The 17,041-nt window shown below is 44.7% G+C and overlaps 1 protein-coding gene across 12 annotated transcripts in view; it reads left to right on the top strand.

The window, feature by feature from the left end:
* The window catches only part of map2 (microtubule-associated protein 2), a 103,293-nt gene that overhangs the window by 56,999 nt on the left and 29,253 nt on the right, over positions 1-17,041 (top strand). For 11 of the 12 annotated variants that reach the window (XM_066688650.1, XM_066688659.1, XM_066688658.1 and 8 more), the window contains exons 5-8: positions 7,044-7,148; positions 9,651-9,725; positions 11,258-11,473; positions 14,835-15,095. In XM_066688650.1, coding sequence (XP_066544747.1) covers positions 7,044-7,148; positions 9,651-9,725; positions 11,258-11,473; positions 14,835-15,095 — 657 coding nt within the window. The remainder of the gene's footprint in view (positions 1-7,043; positions 7,149-9,650; positions 9,726-11,257; positions 11,474-14,834; positions 15,096-17,041) is intronic. The other variant, XM_066688655.1, reaches the window with a different exon arrangement.

Genomic DNA, 17,041 nt, shown 5'->3' with positions numbered 1-17,041 from the left:
TTCCCTGTCATTTTCACTGTTAAACAAAGTTCTTTAATCTTGATTCTCTTACATCTGCTTTCAGTTTTACTGTTTTAACATTTCTTAGATATGCGACGAATAAATGATGGCTGTTCCCGTCCACAGTCTGTCCTGGCAGGCTTAGTGGTGTTCGTATTCATTCATTGGGTAGCATTTATGCCTAAATCCTGCGATTGATGTCAGTAGACCCGCTTGCAGTGTTTCATTTTTTTCGCTCATTCATTATACCCTTGTTAGCTAATCCTCCGCTGTGTATATGCATGTGTGGGAGTGAATGTTTTTCCTTCCAAGCGCTGGCTTGTGCTTTTCATACTAAATCCGCATTTCTTTTTTTATCCCTTTGTGCACAAATTCCTCTTCTGCCTTCATGTGAAATCGGGGTTCGTGGTGTGTTTTTAAACCGCGGATGGTGCAGAGCTGGAGCCCGGTTTGTCTCTGAGGCGCCGGGCCGCTCAGATATGAGGACTGAAAGTGCTGTGTGTGGCAGGTAGGGAGAGCGTGTGGGAGACGGGCCCCTGCCGTCCTGGGGATGGAGCCGTGTTGTATTGCTACAGCAGTAATTAATGCAGGAGCGCTCGGCCTCCCGCGCGGAAATGAACGAGTGCGTGGGTTCGGCTCCCTCCAGTTTGTTGCTATGGCAGCGGCAGGCCTGGTTTTCTTCCCAGCCTTTTGTACGTGTGTTTGCTGCACGTGTATTTATACTTCCATGGCACATCTCTCTGTCTCTGTTCTTCCGTACAAGATCCACCGAAGCCCGACTCCCTCTGCGCTGTTCTGAGACTACGGGGAGGCACTGGCAGGTTCTGCATGTGGATGCCCTCGCTCGTAAAAATAACCCTGGCAGAGGAGGACGGTTTCTTAATCGTCCCTTATAAAAAAATGCCCCAGAGACTGAACGCTCCCGATGTGAAGCCCGGCCATTCACAGGGAGGAGGGATTCAAGGGATCCGTTGCTAAATTACCTCAGGGCTCTGATTAGGAGATCGCCCATTCAGAGAAGATCAATGATCCATTAAAATAATCTTTTCATCAGACAGTTATTATCCAGATTTTTACATTTTGCTAAACATGGGCTAAATGCCCCCCCACACCACACTTTATAGTACTTAGGCAGTAATAGCCAGGGCCCGTGGAGCTGTGGTGGATGACTCTCCAGAGAGTGCGTGTGGATCTGTGCTGGTTCCAGTATTTATAGTGGTGCTACTGCAGTTACCACACACTGTAAACACACACACACAGCTCAAACCAAACAAGGAGGGACTCTGAGGCATCTGTGTAATGAAGGTCATGTCAAAATGCCTTTAGTAGTTTGGCAAAGAAAATGAATATGCTACTGTAATGTGTGTGCTTTAATAATATGCAAACCAGCATCGCCCTTCTTCATTATAGCAGCTGTTTGTGTGGGATTTCAAAAGGTGAGCAATGCTGGTGCAGATTTACTGTTATTTCTCTTGCTTTGAAATCACGTTTGTCCCCGGAGGTTTGTGTGTTGCGTGGTCTTCCTAGTGAGAGATCTATCTGAGGTCACTCCGCTCTCTCAAACCAGGACAGGCAGTTAAAAGACCAATAGACAGCTATCGAGCCATTCAATCGGCTGCTTGACTTCTTCTCTGTGAGAGAACGAAAGTAGCGAGCCAACAACGGAAGATTTCAGCGGCAAACTTGCGGCAGGTTTCGACTGAGTTTGGAAAGACGCTTTTGGCCCCGGCTGTGGTTCGAGTGCGAGCCACAGGGCTGGACTGCACAGTGTTTACTGTTGTGATCGGTGCAATCTGTAACCTTGAAAGACTGGAGCCATTGTAGTGACTGGGGTTGTGTATGAACTTTTTAGATTAAAATGCTGCTTCTTACCCCTTTTCCACTGGCATATCTAACCCGACCCAGAGCCAGGCTGGCGTGATGTCATTGAGGGTCGGGGTCGGGTCGGATGTGCCAGTGGAAAAGGGGCACAAGATCCCCATACAAACCCTGTAACCATAACAGTGTTCACTCCACTGCAGGATTAAAGCTCTTTACAGTTCAGGCTGTTAAACTCCTCTTCTAATTAGACAGAAAGCTGCGAATTCCAGCCTCCTCTCCTCTGTCATCCACGTGTTTTAGTTCAATACTGATAATTCATCGGTACTGGATGATGCTCAAGTGCATCATGGTCAGCGGGTGTTCTGCTATGAACAGCGCCCTTGCCAGACGAGCCGGACCGGCGGGCTGCGCTCCGACACCGCGGAGAACTGCGTCTCTTTCTGATCGAAACTGGAGACGGAGAGGCGGCGCTGGGCTCTGCGTTGCCTGGGCAACCGCTCCGTTGACACACTGAGGCGTCTCGGCACAGGGTCCCAGCCAGCCAACCAGCTCTGCGTGTGTGTGTAGGGGGGTACTGGTATTCTGTATCGTCTGTGCGGAGGGCTCAGGCATTTAGTGCCGCCTGGCAGTGTTAAAAGCCCTCGGGGTGTCTCTGAGCTCGCTGTCCGACCTGAGTGACTCATTCATTACCTTTTTTATTGTGTGTTTTTTGTAAACCAAAGCCTCTGCGGCTCACAAAGGGGTTTCTGTAGGACGGTGGTGAGTAATTTCGATTTTAATTTTAGATGCTGCATTGGAGACAACGGGAAACTGATCAGATTTTTCTCCTGCATATCCTTCAAACCAATCTCTCCACAGCTTTCTGACCGTGGTGTAATGGGAGAGTCTGCATATTGAATTGTGTTTGGAGTGTATGTAACAGCATGCTATCTGGGTTAATGTGAGCAGTCTGTCCCGCTTCGGGCTGGACCACAGTGCTTATTGTAACCACTCTGTGCGACAACAATGAAAATAATAATTAAAGATGCGATGTGTTTATTTTGTGTGCCTGTAGTTTATATCATGGGTAATGAACTGACAGCTTGTTTAAAATGAAAGACTGTGTCTCCCTTCTTCTTGCCCGTTTGTCTAGTACATGGATGAGTCTTAATGTTTAGTTCACTTGCACATCGCTGTGTTCAGAAGGAAGAGTGTCTTGTTGTGTGCAAGTGCAGTGATGAACCGAGCTCCCGTGTGTGACTCTGGCCAGTTGTTTACGGAGGTGCTGGCTTTGACTGAGACAGAGATGCCAGACTCACATACTGGGGCGAAACCAGGTAGTGGGCTGTGGAGAGGGGCTTGGAGACCTGCCTTCTGGGACAGCGGTGATGAATTGCCAGTTCCACGGCAGCTCTCAAACTGGTCCTATGGTTTGCTGAGGATGGCCAGGGGGCTGAGCAGAGTCCACCAGGCCTTTCCAGCCGAGGTCCGAGTCAGACGAAAGCACGGATGTGTGGAAGCAGTGATCCCCAATAGATCCGCTGTCTGGAGGCAGTTTCACACCGCGCTGGCCCTGTGAGTCACACCGAGCAGCCGTGCTCTTAGCGTTGACCTTTGAGAAGAGCGGAGGCACAGGGCGCTCTTCCCACAGAGCAAATCTAACTCTCACAGTCTGAACAATGACAGATTCTACTGGCAAGCAAATAAATAGGACAGTTTAATCTGGAGAGGAAAACACTTTGTAAATTACAATTTGTTTCTCAGTTTAGCATTCAGTTTATTCCTGGGGTCTTTTTTTCCCTCTAGAAAGGAAGCTTTAGATTATGTTTTCATATTAGTTTTTAAATGTAGATTAAATGGCATTTGCATCAGTTTCATTCTGATTGAACAATGAATATATATAGTGTAAAAGCTGATGTTGTTGTTGCCTGCACACACAGGGTGTAAAGGTGTGTGATGGGGGACGAGTGCGTTAGTGTGGTGGGGGCTGGTGTGAGAGAGAGTTTGTTTCTGACGTGTGGGTGTGCGGTAGGAGGTAATTGGATCAAACAATTGACTGCTCTTCGAGGGCAAACAAATCTTTATTAGAGATGTATTTGTTGTGATGTTCTTCTATAACCCTCTTTTTTCTCTCACGATAAAAAAGGTCATGTTGCTTAAGGTCGGAAGTCTAAATCTGCTTCTGATGAATCCAGCTGCCATTAAACAAGCAGGACCGTTAGGGAAAGCCAGGGACGTTGCTCTCCTCTGTTATCTGCAGGGCCCGACTGCAAACTCTAATGACGGCAGAAATCAGCAGCATGTTCAAGAAGAATCAGTAATCAAGTAACAACACTTAATTCTCTTAGAAATGTCATGATGAGTGCCAAGCAAACCACGCTTATCTTTAAGACCCTCTGCACTGCAGTCTGGGAGATTTACTTTGTTCAAGCTGGTCTTGTACAAATCCTCACTTTGCCTTTTCTGAGGGTCAGAGAGAGAGAGGGGCTCTGCTTCAGCCTGTATTTATACCAGATTGTGTGCGTCTCTGTTTGTGGCCAGAAGGGAATATGGGTGTCCTGACCCTGAACATTTTTCTTCAAACCTCAAATTCACAAGTTTGTTTCAGAGGACCCGTACCACCCCAGGTCTTACTGTCTCTACAGGGGGCTGTTAATGCCTGAATGATCGTGGCAGCGTCTGTTGACTCATTTGCATATTCAAAACCATTCGGAGCCGCAATTCAGACGCTGCCCTTCAGTCCCAGGGGGTGCTGGGAGTTTCAGCTCCAGCCGGGAGTCAGGAGCTATGAGGTCCGGCTCTAGGAGGCTATGGAGGCTGCAGGGTGTCTGGGAGAGTGTGGGATTTAAGGAATCCAGCCTGACAGCTCCACACAGAGCCACGGTGAGGCAGGCGGCGCCGCGGTCTTCATCGCCTCGTCTTTAAATTCGGTAGCGCGGAGCTGTCGTTGCCAAGGCGATGACTCTGATGCGCAGCAGGACTCTGTTTTTCCGCCGGTTTCATGTGAACCATAGAAATAAATAAACGGGCAAAACAAACTGAGCTCGTGGAACAGCAGGGTGACGGTGAGGGCTTAACAGCAAGAGCATTTCATCCAGCACATCCGTGGCGTTCAGTTCCAGACCCTCGGCTGCTGCCCGGCTCTGTGCAGCGCGTGACGCTGCTTCTCACACACCTGCCGGGGGAGGCCAGGTGATACATCTACACCAACCCCCCCGCTGTGACAGGGGGACTGTAGGGACGCTGGGTTTGCAGGATGAAAATAGAGGATGGCCTTGATGGTGTGAGAGCTGGAGAGCAGCTGCTTTAGAAGTTGTAGAGTCGAGCCGAGATGACTACATTTGTGGAAGTATACAGATATACATACATTCACATATACACTCACATGCACACACACACACACACTCTCTCAAGGCTTAGTCATGCCTGTTGAATAAATTAATTTTGCTCTTCCCACTCCTGCGCCTGTGAGAAGTGAGGCCTACAGCTGCCTGGAGGACACAAGATTCCAGGTCTGAAGGGAAAGTCCTACTGAGAGACTGAGGACCTGAACCTTTTCACCCTGGAACAGAGGAGACTACGTGGGGACTTGATCCAAGTCTTCAAAATCATGAAAGGCATCGACCACATCAAACCAGAGGAGCTTTTCCAGATCAGCAGGGACACACGCACCCGGGACACAAATGGAAATTGGGCTTCAAGGCATTCAAGACAGAAAACAGGAGACACTTCTTCACACAGAGAGGCATCACAATCTGAACAAACTCCCCAGCAATGTGGCTGAAGAGACAATTTGGGAACATTCAAAATTCATCACTTAGTTATTAATGGACACCAAACGAGCATGATGGGGCGAATGGCCTCCTCTCGACTGGACACTTTCTTTTGTTCTTATGTTCTTATGTTCTGTAAATTCTTTACATGACAAATCATGGCAGCTGGATCATCTCCATTTCACTCAGATGGTATCCTGGTGTTCGTAGGCCAGTGTGTTGATGCAGTTTATTGTGATACACAACTTCAGTATTACCCTGAGCATGTTGGTGTTGTTGTAAAGTTACTGCACAGGTTGTGCCAATATCAAGGGCTTTGTAGACAATACTGTGTGTTTCAGAAGGTCTGTCGACCAGCTCCCTTGCAAAAAGCCCTTAATGAGCCAAGAAGCTTAACCCAGTCGTGGGAAAGCTCGTCAGTAATCCCTCCGTTTGGGTGTGCTGTCGTCAAGGCAACCGCTTCGGTCAGCCGGTGCCTGAACGTCCTCCAGCGAGCCGAGAAACATCTAGAGACACATTGATGAGGCTCCACTCCTGGTATCATTCCTTCCACCGGGAAGGAGTCTGCAGGGTCCTGGCTGTTGTCTTTGTGAGGGTCTGGATTGAGGCTAGGATCTGAAACGGCATGACTGATGTTTTCTGTGCGAAGGTGCTCGGTGTCGGAGACGAGGCCACTCCTGTACCGGAGGGCTGCCTGAATCCACAGTCTGAGGTTCCTGAGAGGGATTACACTATTATGACTGGGGTTAATTGGACAATTAAGGTGCAGAAGAACTGTATTAAGGCGTATCATTTCCCCTAGGTATCTACCCCAGACGGTTAGAATGTTACCACTATTTAATTAAAAGGTTCTAGAAGGTGATGAATTGTAATTAAATGTAGTTTATTCCTATAATTTACTGAATTGTAAATGAACAATATTTTAATTATGTTTTAGTTAAGACTATCAGTGGGTTTTGCAGAATTAAGTATTAACGATTGACCGCTATGCAGCTTTCATCCTTTTTGGAAATTAGATTAAATTGTCAGTGTTGTATCCTTCATCTCGCCTAAGAGGCTGCCGCCAACAAAAAGCCCTGTGAACCAAACTTCCTTTACAGAAGCTTGAGATAAACCTTTGTAGGACACAGCAAAAAAAAAGTCAAGAATACTCACTCCTTTACAGCAGCTATTCTGGGGTAACTCTAAAAGCCTCCACTGCCTTCCCGATTGCCAAAGCCAGTATTAATCACGATGAAATGGGCTGACACTGCCAAATGTCACTGGCGATGTTCTTCAAGGTCTCCACAATGGAAATGTCAGCTGTGTACGTGCCAGACAGCATCAGCTTCTCCCCTGTCTCGTGTGCTTGGAGTTCAACTTTTAAAAACAACTTTTATTAGTCATGAAAGGTGCTTCACAAGTAACCCAAAATGTGTCTGTCCTGGAGACGCTCGTGTTGATAGTGTGTCTGTGCTTCGTGTCGTGCAGAGCAAGTGTCGGCGAGGATCGTGCAGGAAGTGACAGCGGAAGCGGTGGCCGTGCTGAAGGGAGAGCAGGATCCCCACAAAGACACGGCCAAGAGGTTGCCCTCAGGTAGGACCCCAGGGAGGGACGGGTGCGGATCAGACAGGGGGGGACGCCAATCTGTGGGACCAATCCGTGACAAACAGTTTGACCCTGGGGAGTTCAAACGATGTACACGGAACTGCCATTTTCTTAAAGAGCTTGTGGGGAAAATGTTTGATATTTGTTAAACTTCCACTGCTTTGTAAAACCACTCGTGGTAGACAGGCTGCTCTTTGTATGGTCCTTTTTCTGGGTGTGAATAGTCTCCAGGTCAGGTCCAAGGCCAAATGGAACCATCTTCATCTCTCCTGAGCGACTGGAGATCAGAGGCCAATATTTTTAAGGAATCTTTCAAAATGCAAAGTGTATTCACTCTGTACTTCTGCACTATATTTGCAGAAAGACAGATTAGGGCAAAATAATAAAATGCATTTACAGATGTCAGAAATGCTTTTGTACAGTGGAAATCCGTGCTTCTGTTCGGGTCAGTGCCAGGCATTTGGAGATTTGTCTCCAGAGGGCACTGACATCTGCAGCCGTGTCCAGCCTGTCTGTCTGAGTTCAAACCCAAACTGAAACGCACACTGAAAACTGAAAAAGCCTGATTCGAGGAGATGCTATACATTCTTTTGAACTTTGGACTTTTACACATTGCTTAGACTCAGCTGTAGAGGCCAGACTTTCTCCAGAACTACGGGTCATGCTTTTCATTTGGTGAGCTCACCTTAATACGAGCTGACATGACCTGACTACATTTACAGCTTTCAAGAACTCTGCAGTTGCAAGGTTATGGTTATCTGCTCCCCAGTCCTAGTATCAATTTCAATAGATCTATAATGCACACCTTAATGAAAATACAGTGCCCTAAATGTCAAATTCACATGGACTTGTAACTGGAGCAGATATCGTTAGGCACAGTCCTGTGGGTATTGTTTATTGTCACATTGTGTATTTATTGGCCATGCATTCTGTGATTCAGACTATTTATTTACTTGACATTGGTTGTCTTATATATTTGTTGCTGATGGTTATAAGGGAGGATTGCAGCACCATCTGTTTCTCTGCAGTCTGTGTCTGATGTGGCCATGGGAGGGGGGTGAGCTGCAGAGAGATGTGGCGTGTTCGGTGTCTGCTGTAGCCCCTCCATCACGGCCTCACTACACACACACACACACACACACACACACACACACACACAAACACGCATGCACACGCGCACACACACTGCGGAGCAAAGCGCGGAGGTCTGTCATTTCGCAGGGTTAGAAATACAAGCATCTACACAAAAAAGGCACTCAAAGCATTGATTCATATCTGGTTATGATTATGTATTGTACAGTGGATATCAAAAGTCTACACACTTATTGAAAATGCAGCCGTTGTTGATGAAAAGGCTGAGATCAAGGCAAATCACGTCCAACCTTTTGTCACCTCTACTAAAATCTTGTAACCAACAATATTTAAGTGAGCAACAAATGGATTATTTATTGGAAAAAATATTAAAAATAACAAACTATCAATGCCTTGGTTGCATAAAAGTGTCTTGATTTCAGTCTTTACATCAACAAAAACTGCTTTTTCAATAAGGGTGTGTAGACGTTTGATATCCACTGTGTATGTCAGTCCTGTTTAAACATGTTAGGTCACCAGTCTGTATTGTGATTCTCTATGTTTGCAGTTTCACTGAGTTCAGTTACACACACTGACCCGGTTAAATGTGAAGTATTTGTCATGTGACTGAGGAAGCTTCCTGGAGGATTTACTGTGCTACCATTCCTGACCTCCTCGAGTCGATATGGCCGATATTTATCCAGCGTGACAGATGCCTCTCTGCCCTCAGAACAAAATTACATTGGCTGAGCTTTAAATTAACTTTGCGGAAAGTAATGTCACCTCTGGAATATCTCTAGGCTTCTTTCCAGTCACTTATTGGAAAGATGCTGCTGCCCTTTAAGAAATCGTTTACATGCATTGTCATATTTACATCTGACCACCTGCCTTCCCTGGTCGGAAGATGAAAACTGAATGCATCCTGTATTTTTTGGATGCACAATCTGTGTTTTATATCCAGAACATGATTATAATAATTAGGAGAAAGGGGGCTCCCAGATCCCCTGTAATTATATATGCTTATGTAATGTCATGGAATGAGACAGTATGAGGCGTTTTGAAATGGAACCTTTTATTTTTAGTTCATTTGTATGATCAGGTCAGGTTTACACAGATCTGTATATATATGTATGTGATGATTGCAAGCATTTTCAATTCTCTTCAATATGTGCCAAGATGACACCGTTCTTGATGAGACGAGGCAGCGTGTTTTGATCAACTTTATGAAACCCTTCTTTTTTTAATGTTGCACCAACCCACAGCACTGTGTGGGGGTAACTGCAGTCTGTCAGTTGGGGGCCACAGTGCTGTGTGGGGTAACTGCAGTCTGTCAGTTGGGGGCCACAGTGTGGGGGGACTTCGAGCCCTTTGTGTGTTTCTTGTTAATGTTCCGCTGTTTCCATGTCTTTGTTCACGCAGTCGAGGACCCTGCCAACCTGCCGCCCTCCCCCCCCCCTTCCCCGGCCTCAGAGCAGATCGGACCCCTGGAGGAAGGTAGGAGCTCAGGGGCTCGTGCCCGCTTTCTCCTTCAGGGAAAGATAGAAAGAGGGATAGAAAGGGAGAAAATGGGATCAAGGAAGACAGGGTTGTATTGCCCTGTGGCTGCTGCAGAGTGGGGCCTCACTGCGGATGGAGAAGGGCCCCTGAGGGCCGCTCTAGTGCTCAGCTCAGCCCAGCCATGGCTCCGCAGTCCGCCGGCGCTGTAACCCTCCTCTCACCTCATGGGTCCAGGGATTGTTGTGTAGGGCAGGCAGGAGAGCCCAGCTCCTGACAGGATACAGGAGGAACTCAGGGCCACAGATTGTTGAGATGGTGACCGACAGGCTTCATCTTCCTCCTCCTCCTCCTCCTCCTCCTCCTCACAGGGAGGTCCTCCCTAGTGGTGAATGAGCCAGAACGGCTCTCATCTCCATCACCGGGATCTGGCACCTCGCTACCGCACCCCCAGGGCCCCTAGTCTCACTCCTGGAATGCTGGCTGAATTGGCGTCTGCATGTCATGACCCGAGCCCCCGTCCCCTCCCCCCCTCAGCCTGTTGACCAGAGAACCCCTGGATGTCTTGATGTCGAGTTTATTTTGCATGTGTCGTAGCTGTTGTAAGCGTTGTTGTCGTCCTTTGCCTGTTTTATCCATTGTCGTTCCTCCAGTTTTGTTACCGTTGCCCACCGTGTCTGTGTTTTCTGGTCACATGTGGTCCAGAGCCCGGCAGTGGGTGTCGCCAGCGCCATCGACCCGCTGCGCGTTGCAGCTCTTCGGCTTTGTGAGGCCGGTTGGAAAAGAGCTGCTTCTGCCACATCTGTCTGAAGTGGATTAGGAGCGTCAATTCAACACCATGGCCAGACTCTCGTTTCAATCTTGAAATTAAATCTGCCTTCCACGTAGTAGTAATATGTGTATTATTGTTATTATTATTAATAATAATAATAATAATAATAATAATAATAATAATAATAATAATAATACTAGTAATAATTGTAATAATATAATATTACACATTTATATAATTTGTTTCTCATTTTCTCTTTCATGGTCGCTTTGAGAAAAACTGGAGAAAATCTCATTTTGAGAATTCCCTGATCAGTGTGCTTTCTGATGACAAGATTCTTCACATGACACACATATGAATATGGCACCGTGGTGCATCAAATAGGCCTCACGATTTATTATCTAAAGATATTAAAATTAAAATCAATCTTTTGCTTTTGAAGCAGCTGTAAGAAAAACAAAATGGACATGTTATGCATAAATTACAGTCCAGTTAAAACGGTAAACAAACAGGCAATCCAAAGAGACGTAGGTTGTCTGGGTTCCGCTCTCGCGGTATCCTCGTGTATAGATGTTTTTCCTCCTGGCCAATCACAGCCCAGAGCCGCTGGCTCCACCCACTGCAGCCTGAGCCGTTCTGACGGCCATATGTGCACCTGTGCCGAAGTCTGAGTGTCCATGTTTCTGTGTCTGTGTGCGTTTCTTGCCTGTCTCTCTCTGTTCGGTTTTCCCTGCAGTTCTCTTCCTGTGTCTGTTTGTAGATGTAGGGGATGAGGAGAAGGCAGGCCCTCTCCGACGCTTCCAAAATTCTCGGGAGAGGTGCAAGTTCCTAGCCCCCTCCATCTCGGTGTCTGTGCCCGACGATGATCCCTACCACTCAGATGACGAGTACTATGAGCACCCCCTATTCAGCTCCGAGTGGACTCACTCTGGCTCTCGCCCCTCAGGGCAAGCTGCCATGTTTAGACAGATCGAAGGTGAACCACGCATGGTTCCTCATTTTTGTTTTTTGCTCCTACTCCTCCCCCCCTCCCCTCCCCTTTCCTCCCTGTCCTCCTCTTCCTCTCCTGCTCTGTTTCTCTGTCTGTGTCTTGCACGGTCGATCTTTGAGCCCTTTCTCTGTTTTATTTGTTTGTTTGTTTGTTTTTTCATATCTCGGTCAAGTCATTTTGTTAGAGAACAGCCCTGACCTGAACACGATGCAGATTTCAAACACTTACCCTTACGTTCTGAAAAATGCACTGATGACATGTTTGAAGATGATTGCTGTCTTGTTTACAAACAAGCACAGTGACTTTTTCCTCTGCTGTGTGAAAGGATTCACAATGCAGGCACATATCAAGAGTTTACACACCTGAGTAGTGAGAAAAAAAATGATTCAGAAATGTATATCCTTCTGCTTTATATCTGTAACTTCAGAGAGACTTTCACCAGGTATCACTACAAGACTGAAACCAAGTTTTAAGCTTGAGAACTGTGTTCTCTCTCCAGACACCTGAGATACTTGCTCTGAAGTGCATGAAGTGAATGCAGGATTTATTTAGTGCAGATCATTCCACAAGGCTAGATACATGCCTTCAAACTCCATCACATACAGCACACACTAATGCAAAACCGTATGCTTGTAGACTTACGTGCATGCATGCTAATAAGTACAGACATGCATAATAACATAGATGGATGCATGTGTGTCCATGCATGTTCGTGCACACTGGAACACACATGCATACAGGTCTAAAGCATGCATGCAAATGCAATTAAAACAAGCACGTTATCCAGTTTCTCACATTCAAAGTTCAATCCCAAATGACTTGCAGAATATGGAAAAATCAGTGCATGAATCACTGTGTCCATGCACTCTCTTTAGCCATTCGTGCCAGAGCTGTCCGACTCCGTGGTATTGTCTTACCACCCCCAACCTGTCTGTGCGCCCACCCACCCATATGTCAAACCTGCTGATTTACACCTGCTGTAGATCACAGGACGGCTTTCAGCTCTTACACGTTTAACCGTGAGAAATCCTGCAGGACCAACACCTACAGTACAAGGTAGCAATTGCATTGCTTTGAAGATGGAACTGTATTTTTATTTCATTAAAAAAAATCCTTGACCTTATCATATAAAAATGAAATGTTTGTTTATTAAGTTAACAACACTTACAGGAGCATTTGTAAACCACACTTTAAGACATAATGCTGCTTGACACACTCTCCATATATAGTTTTAAATATAATCTTTGTATGCTGAGCACAATTTGCAGAAAAGTAAAGGTACAACTGCTAGCCTTCTGTTCATGCAGTAACTCAGAACCAGAGGATATTTTATATTTATCAATATTTATTTAAACTACAGAAACTAAAATTTGAGAATTAAGGCACAGAAGGATATTTATAACTTTAAAGTGTTGTTGCCATTCAAAGCTTTTTATTCCAAATGTTCAAGTATGTTCTGTGTTCAGTAAGTTTCCAGGATCCTGTATAGATGTCAGCATTGTAGAACAACACCTTGTTGCTCAAAGGACAGTGTAGTAAAACCAGGGCTGACCAATGACCAGGCACAACATGACTCCAGACTGTTTCATTTCAGGGCAGTGTTGCTGGAGCTGGGTTTAGTCTGCACAACACACTGATGGATAGATAGAAATATGAACACAAAGATATCTGGAAAGAGAATTTGTATTCACACCAAACAGAGAGGCTGTTTTTTGGAAGAAGGACCATCTGTCCCCACAGACTGTGCCAGCGTGTTGCAGGGGCAGCGCTGAAGTGGAGATTAATGCTCCACTACAGCTCGGGTTGCTGGCTGGGCCTTGGGTTCTGGGAACTTCTGGCTAGAACCAGTGCAAGAAGGTTTCTTAATATCTGATATACATGATTCATATATTTTTCCCCAGGATTTAATACAAAATAAATATATAAATACTTGATGGAGAAAGTGGTAAAAGCTCTTTACCTTAATAATGTAATAGATATATATTTGCATATTGGAAATAAATTGACACTGGCTTTATGCTACTCTTTTATCTGTCCATCCAGCCATCCATCCTTATCTCTGTTCTGCCTCTCCAGCTATTTCTTTTTCTGTCTACCTGCAGTATCACCTGCTGTAGAGCACTAACAGACAATAGCTCTCACTATAAATATAACTGTCAGTAATATCAATGATTTATCTGTTAACTTGTCTTTCTAAAGTACCTGACCCTTTCTTAATATATTTATCTTTATACATTCACTGTACCACAATATACTAACACACACACACAAACACAAACACACATTTGTGCTGAATAGTGCAGGTGAGGTATAAACGTACCTCATCTTTGTGTATTGTACTGCTGGGGAAATGATCAAGGAAGGGAAAAGAAGGAGAGGTTCTAGCACTCAGGGGAACATTATACAGATCTAGCACCCAGGGGGACATTATACAGATCTAGCACCCAGGTGAACACTGTACAGATCTAGCACCCAGGGAAACATTGTACAGATCTAGCACCCAGGGAAACATTGTACAGATCTAGCAACAAGGGGAGCATTTTACAGATCTAGCACCCAGCGAAACATTGTACAGATCTAGCACCCAGCAAAACATTGTACAGATCTAGCACCCAGGGGAAAACAGTAAGGATCTAGCACACTGGGGAACATTGTACAGATCTAGCACATAGAGAAACATTGTACAGATCTAGCACCCAGGGGGACATTATACAGATCTAGCACCCAGGGGAACATTATACGGATCTAGCACCCAGGGGAACATTGTACAGATCTAGCACCCAGGGAAACATTGTACAGATCTAGCAACAAGGGGAGCATTTTACAGATCTAGCACCCAGGGGAACATTGCATCTTTAGGACCTTCATATGACACGAACCCTTTCCTCAGCAGTGCTGTACGTTTCCAAATGGAAATTTTAATTTTAAAGCAGATGTCCATGTTTGAGAGTGTGTGTATTGTTCCACTCATGCCTGATTACTGGTGTAATATGATCAGAATTTTTAATAATTTAGATCTTTAGTGTCTCGTAAGCAGAAGGGGAATAGCCCCAGTATTACCACTGTCTTATATAACATAATCACAGTTTTGTAGTGTTAGGGTTAGGGTATAACACTTAACACTTTTAGAAACACCTCTTTCTTTACTTAAAAACATTGTTGAAAAGAGCAAACTGATCCACTAATAAACACTGTTATGGTCAAGGACAGCTACAGACTTAGAGGAAGAGTAAATCCATAAGCTACTTGTACCGATAGAGCTGAAAGTGTCTCACTGATATTTACCCATGTGACCCATGTGTTGTCCGTAGTCTTGATGTATCCACTTCTCCCCTTTTCGAAGTAGAAGAGACCATAGAGGCTCTTTCAGCAGCTGAAGAGGAAGAGGAGACTGCAGCAGCCACAGCCGCTCTTGTGGAGCGAGAGCAGCAGAGGAGTGGGGAGAAGCCTGAGCAGGGGCCTGCTGCTGCTGAGCACTTAGAGCAGGCAGAGATAATAAGCGAGGCCCAGGCTCAGCCCTGTCTGCAGGCCGAGGCAGCTAGTGAGCCAGCAGAGGCATCCAACGGGAGAGGCGATGAGGCAGGGTTGGAAAAGTGCTCCCAGGAAGGTGTGTCCTACTCCCAGTGTGCATGTTTTTGAAAAATGTTTCTTAAAGCCATTTGAGAGAGGGTAAGACCTAAGGTGGGATGAAAAAGAAGGGGGCTTCTTTTAGCTAGCGCTTCTAGGCCATGCAAGCTTCAAGGTAATGTTGCTTCACTGAAGGTTCAGAGTGCTATACATGAAACTGCACAGATCCATGTTTTTGCTTTTTTCGTTTGTTTTTCTGTTTTGTTTCTTGTTTGGCTGCGTTGGTAATTGCTGGTATAATGGGCTAAACCGTTTGCTGATGCTGCTGCCAAACCTTGGTCTGCTTAATCCATCGATGCAACACGTTAGCGCTCCTGCTGGACCGACCCGTCTCATTAGTTTTGACTCATTGCTTGGTGTGTTTTTGCCAGCTACATTGCTGATAAATTTGTTGATTTATCCAATCCCCGAATCACCTGCTTTCTAGGTACAAGATTAAATGCAAATCTGATTTTATGGTGCTTTGGTTCAGCTTTTTCTTAAATGTGTTTTCAGTGGCAGATATATTGATGTGTTTTTATTTATTTTGATTTTTTCTCTGTTTCTTAGTGCTGACATTTCATCTTTTGTCATTTTCTAAAGCAATGATCCCTGCTTTCCATAGAAATTACATTTTCTTTCCATCCAAAATGGAGTTGCTTAGATAAAAATAACTTTACAAAAATCTATACATACATACATACATACATACATACATACATACATACATACATATATAATATTATAAGTAGGTCAGAGTGATTGGAAGATGCTGTGACAGGCAATGTTCCTCACATCCATCTACTCAGTTGCAATCATCTGAAACAATGAACAGACAAACTAACAAACAGAAAAACAATACTCAAGTTCGTGTAAAAATATTTAAGGACATAGATGGGGTTGTGGTGGTTCAAGGAAATTCTTGAACATGAATACATAATTGTGTAGTGTATGTTTTTACTCTGCAAGCCCCTTAGCATGTAACAACTCATGTCCAAGTTGTCCCGGAACACAGATAGATTACATAGAGGCAGCCAATCCACATATAAACAACCAGTCATACATATTATACACAAGCATGTTTTTAAGCCGTAGAAAATGACAGTTTTAAAGTGTTAGCAAAAGCCATTCGCGTCCTCTTCCCTGTGCACTTTTTTCTGCTTTAAAATAAATGCATTAGAACGCTCTATGTGCTTAATTACTTTTGAAATTTGACTTAAGATATCTTCAAACTTCTGGATGTATGTAGACTAACACTAAAAACATATTGTACAGAGTTGTTTTGGCACCTGTTCTGCACTGCAGCACGTATCACTGCAGCTCTGCTCCCACACCTCGGCGGTCAGTCCCATATCGACAGCCCCCTACAAATCAGCATTGCTCATTATAAACTGTATTTGATTGTTAATGAAAAGTGCATCTTTAGTTTGTGATTCTTTCTATTTTGAAGGACTGCGCTCTTTTCACCTGACCTTATGACAATATATTTATAGTAAATCCTGTCTGAGCACAGAAATAAATTACTTTTATTTATATCATTTATGTGCAATTATACATGTGTGTACAGGTGTTGTACAGATGTGGGATTGGCATTAACTTTAAATAGCATTTCTAGAAAATTGTCATCCTTTTTTAAGTGACATGCAAATTTACTGTCTTGGCTCAATATGAGCTTAATAAGAGTTTTTTTTATTAATAGTCTACATCTTCTCAGTGCTTCTTCATAAGGTTGTCATGACACAACAAACAACCGGACTGGAAAGAAAATAATTGCACTCCTGGCAGAACAAATGTCTTGCCTATGACTATAAGGAACATCATTTATTTTATTATAATTTTTGTATTATTTGTACTCTCATGTATCCAGACTGTGGCTCTGCATGCATGCGTAATGACATCAATGGCATCCTTCAACTTTCATTGTTTTGTGTGTCCATGTGGTTGTCG

The sequence above is a fragment of the Amia ocellicauda genome, chromosome 16, assembly GCF_036373705.1.
Source record: "Amia ocellicauda isolate fAmiCal2 chromosome 16, fAmiCal2.hap1, whole genome shotgun sequence".
Taxonomy (NCBI): Eukaryota; Metazoa; Chordata; class Actinopteri; order Amiiformes; family Amiidae; genus Amia; species Amia ocellicauda.
Note: the sequence above shows the minus strand (reverse complement) of the source record. Positions and strands in the feature narration are given on the sequence as shown.